Source organism: Nicotiana sylvestris, chromosome 2 (genome assembly GCF_000393655.2).
Source record: "Nicotiana sylvestris chromosome 2, ASM39365v2, whole genome shotgun sequence".
NCBI lineage: Eukaryota > Viridiplantae > Streptophyta > Magnoliopsida > Solanales > Solanaceae > Nicotiana > Nicotiana sylvestris.
In genome coordinates this window covers 97,841,976-97,852,356 of record NC_091058.1, presented here as the reverse complement: position 1 = coordinate 97,852,356, position 10,381 = coordinate 97,841,976, and the positions used below count along the sequence as shown (strand labels likewise).

The 10,381-nt window shown below is 34.7% G+C and overlaps 1 protein-coding gene across 2 annotated transcripts; it reads right to left on the bottom strand.

Moving 5' to 3' along the window:
* Positions 1–1,496: 1,496 nt before the first annotated feature.
* LOC104238404 (transcription factor bHLH18-like) lies at positions 1,497–4,723 on the bottom strand. 2 transcript variants are annotated; one of them, XM_070167454.1, is made up of 4 exons: positions 4,563–4,723; positions 3,961–4,488; positions 3,053–3,256; positions 1,497–1,907 (listed from the first exon to the last, which is right to left on the bottom strand). In XM_070167454.1, exons 1-4 carry the CDS (start codon positions 4,596–4,598, stop codon positions 1,824–1,826), a joined length of 852 nt encoding a protein of 283 aa, XP_070023555.1. In that variant the 5' UTR covers positions 4,599–4,723; the 3' UTR covers positions 1,497–1,823. The 2 variants fall into 2 exon arrangements, with proteins under 2 accessions (XP_070023555.1, XP_009791053.1); XM_009792751.2 differs by having other exon boundaries at positions 2,888–3,256; positions 4,563–4,719.
* Between the last annotated feature and the right edge of the window lie 5,658 nt (positions 4,724–10,381).

Sequence of the window (10,381 nt, the reverse complement as noted above, 5' to 3'; positions counted from 1 at the left end):
TGCAATTGCGAAGACTATATGCCCCAGCTTCTCTTCGCATTTGCAATGAGAAGCTTGCAAATGCGAACCCCTCGGAGGTTGCAATTGCGAGATCAGGGGCCTACAACAACATCAATTATACCAGCAATTATCTCCAAGTTCAAATCACTCTGTAGCCTATCGGAAACTCACCCGAGCCCTCGCGGCTCCAAACCAAACATGCACACAAGTCTTAAAATATCATACGAACTTGCTCACGCGATCAAATCGCCAAAATAATACCTAGAACTATGAATTTAGCACCAAATCAATTGACATTCTCAAGAACACTTTGAAATTTTAATTTTCTCAACCGGATGCTCGAATCACGTCAAATCAACTCCGATTCTCACCAAATTTCACAGACATGACTTAAATATTATATTAAACCTGTACCGGGCTCCGAAACTAAAATACGGATCTGATACCAACAAGATCAAACATTAAATTCCTTAAAAACTATTAAATTTTCAGACTTACAATTTTTAACAAAAATTCATTACTCGGGCTAGGGACATCCGAATCCGATTTCGGGCATACGCCCAGATCCCATATTTCGATACGGATCCACCGGGACTCTCAAAATACGAGTCCGGATCCGTTTACTCAAAATATTGACCGAAGTCAACTAAATCAACTTTTAAAAGCAAAAATTATTAGTTTTTATCAACTTTTAACATAAAAGCTTTCCGGAAACACGCCCAGACTGTGCACGCTAACCGAGGATGAATAAAATAAAGTGTTTAAGACCTCGGAACGCAGAATTTAATTTTAAATCATAAGATACCTTTCGGTTCATCACAGGAGACAAATCAGGTTGCTGATTGGTTTGCAAAAAATGCCACTACATCAACAGAAAGGCGTCATCCACACGAATTTCCAGCAAATCCCCAAAGCTGCCAAAGGTCCTTTCTTTATGGATAAATGGCAAGTACCCTCATTTAGAATTAAATATAAAAAGTCCAACTTTTATGTTAGTTAAGTTGTGTATAATAGGAGGAAGGGATCTAATAATTGTATTTTTGCCCATAGACCCTTCCTTTCACTGTAGGAAAGACACCACAGAGGTAAGATTTATGTCCCCTCGGTTGTACTATTTTATTAATATAATCGACGAGGTAGGGGTCCAAGCCAACCCCTCCCCAGGAGATGATAGCCTAGGTGATTTGCTTATTATTAAAAAAAAAAATAGTCATTCTAATTAAATTTGATATTTACATTTTTTTTAATCTTCTTAGCCCTTTAAATTTTACTCGCATAAGAAGACTCTTAAGCTCGATTTGAAGTCTATATACTTTGATTAGTGTTTCTATGTTGGAAAGTTAATATATCACTTGGTATTTATCCCCAGATGAAAATATCTTATCTTTGTGTTTTATTTATTTGGCTTGGTGTTTCTTGTCGTTTTTGACAGGAAGTGTTGACCAATAATTCAGAAAGGTTTGGCTTATGAAGAAAAAAAACCCGAAAGCTGAATATGGAAATCGTAGACGAATGAAGAATTATAATAGGGAAAGTTCAAACGAAGTAATTTTACTGTGTGATACATAACAAGCCGGATCTTCTTGTATTTTAAAGTAAGGCCTTTACTTATGTAAACACCCACACATAACTATCTTTACTTAACGTAGGATATTTTACTTTAATAAGTTTACTTGGAAATAAGCTTCATGTAGCCAAGGAGATAACCATATCTTACAAACCAATGAAGGTGATCGTAGCAAATCGATCACACAAAATACGTGAAGGAAAATCCCAAACTCGCTTTGCTTCTCCAAGATTTTCTGATAGTTCAGAAAAGTTAATTATGCTTGGGTCATTAGCCTCGCAGTGACAATTCGAACATGCTTCACAAGATCCTTTAGCGTCATGCAGAAACTTTCATCCATCTACAAGGAATTAAAAATAGATTTAAGTTCTACTACATACACATAGTGTTAAAAAACTTAGACTACAAATATAATTTAACATGTGAAATAACAGTAAATTACTTAATATTATTACTATGTCCAATTACTGATTATCTTAGAAAATTACTTGTAATTAAATTATAGAGAAAATGATACTAGGTAGCTATTTTTAAGCACATTGTTTAAAATATACTCACAGTTTACATATTATTTAAAGATTAGCCAATTTCGCTCAAATTTTAAGACATTGTGTCCTAGAGTTTAAACCTTAAAGTTCAAACTTCAGGACATCGTGTCCTAAAGTTCGAAAACTGTCCAAAAGTTCGAATCTTATGTCCTGAATTTTAAATTAGTAGTTCGGAAATTCAGGACACTTAGCTTAGTCCTGATTTCAAATTAGGAGCTCAAATATTCAGGACACTAAGTTTTGAATTTTCAAATTCAGGATACTTAGTGAGGTTTGGGTGAATTGGATAATCTTTAAATACATTGTAAATTGTGATATATATTTTAAAGAGCGGGCTTAAAATGGCTATTGTTGCACTTCGCCCAACATCGTAAGTGATATGATTATATAAAAAAATTTGGAGCGTCAGTACATGAAACTTAAACTCATCAAAAGTTGAGTTTAACTACTATACATTGACAGGGTAAAAGAGTAAAAGAATTTTTACAGAGTTACTTAAATTATAAATACAGATAAAAATTTTCATTGACAATATATATAGATCAAGTACTTAAAATTTATAGGTTAGATCAGTATAACCAAATATGGCATTTAATGGTTTGGCAAAAGTTATCTTTACGCGAATAGCCGATCGAATTCACTGTTTACTTTTTCTAGCCAGTATTCATACAACAATTATAAATGATTATGCTATTTTGAGTTTAAGCATTTGGCAGTCGGATATTTAAGTTAATTCTTCTTTGTTAAATATATTGGAGTAAATTGAAGATACCTGAGCGACAACAGTGACATCAATGGCATGTTTCCCAAATGACATCATACAGCTTTGAACAATAGAAAGATGAAGTTTCTCTATTTCGTTATGGATGTTTTGGACGAAGGCATTGCGCCTCTCACAGGTTATTCTGATCAATACATTTTTATCTGAGAATCTTACTTCAATATCTGCGTCGCCAGAGGAGCAATTATTGTTTTCAGCAGATGAAGAAGAGGAATGATCATCTTCTTCCAGTTGAGATTTATTCACAAACATAACAGACTTCTCGGACCTTGTCTTTTCCTGTTCTTCCAATTGTTGCACTTTTTCCTTAAGCTCTTTCACATGTCTGATTGCTTGCTCAAGAATTGAAGCTTTGTCCACCTACCATTCATTATGTACAAACAAATTCTAATAATCTTTAGCCTCTCTTTTTGTAATTCTCCCTTTTCTTGCCATTCTTTTTACTCTAGTTTAGAGTTTAAGTGCTATGAAAAACATTAATTGATAATCTTAAAAAAATTATACTTCCTCCGTTTTAATTTATATGATATACTATAACTCGGCACGGAGTTTTAAAAAAAATTAAAACTTGTGACTTTTAAAGCATAAAGGATAAAAGTTTTGTGGGGCCATAACATTTGTATAACTATAATAGCTTCTTAATAAGGGTAAACTAAGTAAATGGAAAGATTAAAGTTAAATTTATTTCAATGTGACCTTCTTTTTGGAGCGGACTAAAGAAAGTATATCGTATAATTTGAAACGGAGGGATGCAAACTAATCTGGTATAACCGGTTAAACTACATTAATAATGTACAAAATTCATTGCACTATCGGTATATAGCTTAAATCCAATATAAAATAAACATTTAAATTATATACACTTAACAATGTAACCATTTTGTATGTGAACAGTACAATATAGTTTAACCTATATATTATAGTAGATTAATTACCATCCCCATCAAGTTATCAATATTAATTAACTTATGTGAGCGTGTAAATAATCTTTTGGGAAGTTAATTAGACGCATCCAGAAACTAATTCTTGTATGTAAAAAATAATTTGAGGCGAAAAATGAATACCTTTTTAAGACCCGGAAGAATTGCTGAAAGTGTGACGAACCTCTGGCTGAGTTTTTCTCGGCGCTTCCTCTCTGCAATAATGTGATGTTGATCAACTGAAGGAAGTCTCTCTCTTTTCTGACCTTGTCCCAATTTCGTGGCTTGGCTATCCTTTTGATCGTAGCCACTTTTAGAATTCAGAAATTGAAAATACTTGTGATCTGAATCACACAAGTACATCTCATCTACTGCTTCTATTTTACAGACTTGCTGACTAGGGACCGAATCCACATTATTTGTAAATGAAAGCATATTAGTATTCATTTTAGGCTGATTTTCCAAAGGGGTAATGAGGGAAAAATCGAACTTGGCGACTTTACTTTTGTTTTCCTGATTGAAATAATTCGAACGAGAATAAGCATGACGACTATCTCTATCTGGAGATAGAGATACTTCTCTAATTTCTCCATCCTCTGAAATTGTGGATTTTTGAGTGGTGAAATCGTCAACAGATTTCTTCTCATTTGAGTAATAGGCTCCAGCCTCCCCCTGCAAATCATACAAAACAAATTAAGATATTTCGTATAATATTATCTAAGGATTAATTTGTTGTACATTCTTACCGTTCTTGAAAACCACCTTAGAGATGAATTGTCCATCAAATGGTGAAGTAATTTTGAGAGCTGCTACAAGGCATTAGTCGCGATGCCAGTGCATTATATTTGCACCAAATTAGGTGTAGGAGGAGAATCTTAGATTAACAGAAAGTTAAAGGGATATTTATTTTCAACCAAAGTGAAAAGGTAGTTGCAATTAGAAATGAATATTTTATTTGCCACGAGTGAAATGTTACCATTTTTCCAGTTAAAATGGATATTTTCAATTCTGGTTTAGCACCACGCAAGCTCGTGATGGTTTCCTAATTGATAAATTAAAGCAAAAGTCCAATTTGGAAGATATGCCAAATCGGCCAAAATTATAATGAAAGCTTTGATAGTATTTTTATCCATTTTTTCTTGAATATTTTATACAAAACAGGCGGTGGCCAAATGATTAAAGTTTTAGCCATCTTTACATGGGAGCAGTTATTGTGCCAAGAATAATTAGTCAATATGGCATAAATAAATAATAGTATTTCAGTAGCTGTAGATTCCTTGAAATTATCTACTCTAAACTAATTATATGGTACACACGGACCACATGGTGACTTTATTATAGACTAGTCGTACACATCGAGAAAATTATGTAACTGTTAGGATAAATATCACATTACGGTGAATGTCTATTCTTCTTCCACGATCTTGATCTCAAATGTTTAATGACATATTCAATGACATATTTTGTATGTTCAATGATATATTTCATGACATATTTTCTTCACTTTTTATGCCTATATAAAGGCCTTGTAATAGATAGGAAAATACACACAATTGAAGAAGAAAATCTCTTCCTTCTCTCTATCTCTATTTCTTGTTCATGTTTTACTAAATTGCTTTTATTTCTTGTTCATGTTTACTAAATTGCTTTTATTTCATAACACGTTATCAGCACGAGTCTCTAACCAATTGTATATATATCTACAAAATATTTCCTACATCCGGAAAGATTGCAATTAGAAGTCATACATATCATCTCATGGTTAGATGTAAAGAGAAACTACATATGGTAAGTAATGGAACGTAAGAAGGTATAATTATGTTATACTTGTCATCCTTTAATATCTCATATGCACACAACTTCGTACCATACATGTATTGCATAAGCACACATTAATATTACATCATTCATATCACATGAATGGTATAAAATTTTCGAAGTTTTATATGTGAAAATCATAGTAGCAGTTAATTGTTGATATGAGGCATGCCATGGTAACCAAGGATATGTTATATAAGTTGTCTTATGCATATTTGTGTGTTAACTATCTTAAATCTGTCCTACCGCTTTTAACATTTTCTTTTACTTGGATGAATATTTTTTCCTTTTGGATTTTTGCACTTGCATATAGTAAAAAAAAAAGGAGAATAAAAAAAATTGTCATACTGATTAGAAGAATAAATCATCTTGAAGAAAACAAGAAATACTTCACATCTTTATCTAGGTTGATTAATTACTTCTTTGAAATTTGGAAAACAAATCAGCTATTGAGAAAGTATACTTCATAATTTATGGTCGTATCATTTGAAAGCAAACAGTGATTAATATGACTACTAGAAGAGGTATTTTCGAGTATCCATGACCTACTTGATGCTTGCTACTGACTTACCATTTTCAAGTATTTTATATGAATGATGCACAAGCTACAACTGGTAAGTTGTTACCTATAATATCACTTTTCAAGTAATATAAATGTTGAATTTATGTATTAGTACTATATGTGTGTTGTTACCTATATGATATACTTTTGATAAATTTATTCACTAATTGCTTGGTTGAATTGAGTGAAGGAAAGTCATGGCGTTAAATCAAATCCAATAGGTAGGGTATACCCCGAAAACAATAATATTTTTGAGAGAGAGTCAATAAATATTATGACAATGATTTTATAATCCATTTAAACTCTAATAGAATTTAGAAGAAATATTCTGATTACAAAAGGTTGTATTTCATATAGATGCTACAAATAATTAATAAAGCTTTACGCTGATTTGAGATTTGTACACTTATTTAAGAAAGCAAATTTGATTTGCTAAGTTGCAAATTAGTTGTGTATAACTTTCTTGGCATGTGTTTGAAATTAAGGCTTGAGAATGAATCTCAATATTGTTTAGCCTATTATGCCACTGATTGAGGGTAAGACATCGGGATGCTCGATAATGATAAGAGTTGGGTTCTAGTCCCAATTTATTATGGTCTAACATGTCTTTATATTGGTAAGACATTGGGTTTGAGTCTCACTATACCATATTGATGATATAATGATGACTAAAGAAAAATAATATATTTTTCATTAAGGCATGAAGATTGTCCCACTTGATTTGCTCCATTCTTGAAATGAAAGTGGTAACTGTTACATCTCGCGTTTTCGTACGTTAAAATTTCATTTTCAGTTAACCAACGTAGACTCGGGATGAGATCATCGTGACGTTAACGTACTTACACTATTTATAACAAGTGATGAATAAGTGTCATGAGGGATAAAGGGGTACGCGGATTAACGAAAACGAGTTTTGTTTAAAGTGGACAATTTGGAATAAAATACAGGTCGAGCGATAATACCTGAAAATTGTGAACTAGTCCCATGCAAGGTACCATATGAATACGGTAGTATAATATATAAAGTATATATGAAGTGTTTTAAAAAATAATAATAATAATAAATAGAATTTTAAGTAATTTGTGGTAAGTTTTAAATTATGCGGGTAATTGATTAATTACTGGGTAATAGGACATTACCCCATTAACTATAAGTAGATAAAAAATTAATAAAATAACCTCTCAAACGTGGCAAGAAGCTACCAATGTCAAAGAGTGACTAAGGAGTCACTATGCCTAGGAGGCAAACTAGGATTAAGTAAGAAATGGTTGTCTTTACAATCTAATATGAATCAAAATTCCAAGAAAACAAAAACATGTTCCTTTCAAAATCTCAAGGATAATCCAAGGTGAATTATGCAGGTTAAAGTATGATATAACAATAGCAACCATCTATGAGACCAAATATCATTGAGATGGATGTTTCTACTACAACTATTTCATCTCTGGAAATGTTGTCCATTTCCCTCTTTTAACCTTAATTGGTTTAACTCTTTGGCATTTGAAACCACTGGCTCAACTTAATACAGAAAACGTTATTTCATTCCAAAGAAGCAATTTCGCTCATGAATTTCTAAGAAGTAGGGGCAAATTTCATTTAATCAACGAAGGCTTTCCAACGGAATATTATACGAAGTTTTCCCTACTCAAGGTATGTTAAGGCTCTCTTTTCTTTCTTTTGGCATGGTCTAGATTATACGAAAGAAACGAGCAAATACACGGTTTTTATAAATTATTCTATTCATAGAAATAGTAGGGGTGTCTATATTCTTGATTCCCCATGAGAATTATTATTTTCTTCTGTTCATAGGTTTCAGAATAATACGCAGTTGGAAAAATTTATCTGGAAGGAATATTGAGATTATTACGTATTTTTCATGCATTTCGTACATGTGCATTGACCCATGACCAGATGGCGTTATATACGCGTATATATGTAAATATATATATGGGATATGGGAAAAGGTTAAGGCGTTATATACGCACCACCACCTGACCAATGGTATATGATGATAATATTGCCCACAGTGACTAAAATATGATTCAAACGGCGTTATATACACGTATATATGTATGTATTCAAACAACGTTATATACGCATATATATGTATATATATATATATATATATATATATATATATATATATATATATATATATATATATGTGTGTGTATGTATATGGGATATGGAAAAGGTTATAGCGTTATATACGCACCACCACCTGATCAGCTGGTATATGTTGATGATATTGCCCACAGTGGTCAAGATGATATGATGGGATGCCCCTAGTGGCTTGATGATATTATGTACACCATACATATGCATGGCATGACATTTACACGCACGTGCATGATGTTATAAACATTTCAGTATTTACAAAGTTATTTAGATTTAAAAATGTGTTTCAGTATTCCATGTTTCATCTATGTCTTTTACGTACTAATTTCCATGCCTTACATACTCAATACATTTTTCGTACTGACGCCCTATTTCACGGGGCCTGCGTTTCATGCCCGCAGGTGCAGGTAGGCAAGCTGACGGTCCCCATTCTTAGGATCCCTGATCAGCAAGAGTTGGTGTGCTCCATTTGATCTGGAGCTGCTTTTGATATTAGTACGATACGTTTGTACATATATGTATATGAGTATGACGTGGCTCAGTCCCGTCTTTGTACAGTTATGTTTCTGTTAGAGGTCTGTAGACAGTATGTCTAGTTGGGTTGTATGTGGCCTTGTCGGCTTTCAGTTTTTGATGTATAGTTGTCTATAGCAGCCTTGCCGGCTCGCCCACTGTATTCTGCCTATATACGTACATATGCCTTGATGGCAGACTTCTTTCATGTATGTTAATTTTGTAATGCAGCAAATGTTATTCAGGTTCATATTTTAGACGCATGCTTAGGGGTGTTTGACAGGTAAGACTCAGGCGCCCGTCGCGGCCCATCGGTTTGGGTCATGACAAAAGTGGTATCAGAGCAGTTCTGTCCTAGGGTTGTCTACAGACCGTGTCTAGTAGAGTCTTGTTTATGGGTGTGTCGTGCACCACACTTATAAACAGGAGGCTATAGGACATATAGGATGTTATCCTCTCTTTTTATCTCAAGATCGTGCAATACAAGAATTCTTGTTCCTAACGATATGTTATATTTTCAGCAATTCCTCCAAAGAGTACGGCCGCCCAGAAGGGAAAGTCCGTGGCTGGTGAGACTACTAGTCGAGCACCACGAGTTACCAGGGCTCGGGGAGAATCTCATGGTGAGGTTCCATCTTAGACTTCACATACCCCTCATTTTCCAGAAGAGTTCCGAAGGGCACCAGCTCCAGCACCCGCCCCTATACATTCAGCACCTCAGCAGGATACGCCGGGTCAGGAGATGAGAGATGTTGTTTAGTTATTGACCCGATTAGTAGACGCACAGGCTCGACGTCAGGAAGCAGGTATTGGTCACGCAGATAGGTCCGTGAGCGCGAGGATTTGTGACTTTATTAATTTAGAACCTCCAATATTCACTGGAGCAGACCCGAACGAGGACCCTCAGGTATTTATTGATAGAGTACAGAGGACGTTACGGGTAATGAAGGCCACTGAGACTGAGTCAGTTGAGCTAGCTTCCTATAGACTCCGAGATGTTGCAGTTAATTGGTACGAGTCTTGGGAATTGACCAGAGGTGAGAATGCCCCTCCAGCGGTATGGCAGGAGTTTACAGAAGCTTTTCTTCGTCATTATCTGTCACCAGAGCTTAGGCGAGCCAGAGTTGATAGGTTCTTGACCCTTCGGCAGGGAAACATGAGTGTTCGGGAGTATTGTCTTCAGTTTGATTCGTTGGCTAGGTATGCTCCCACTATTGTATCTAAGATGGAGGATCGCATTCACCGATTAGTGATGGGATTAGAGCCTTACTTGCTTAACGATTGTATGTCGGTTTCACTTCATCCAGACATGGATATTTCTCGTATTCAGGCGTACGCTCAGGGTGTAGAGGAGCGTAAACAGAAACAGAGGGCCGATCGTGAGCATGATAGGGCCCAGAATAAAAGAGCGAGGTCTTCGGGTCCTTCTGGTGAATTTCGAGATGGTCAGAGGCAGCAGTATTTGAGATATCCATCCCATCCCTCGGCTAGCGCGCCCCCTCATTTTGGAGGAAAGATATTTGATCGTTCTACATATTCAGGGCCTGGTCAGAA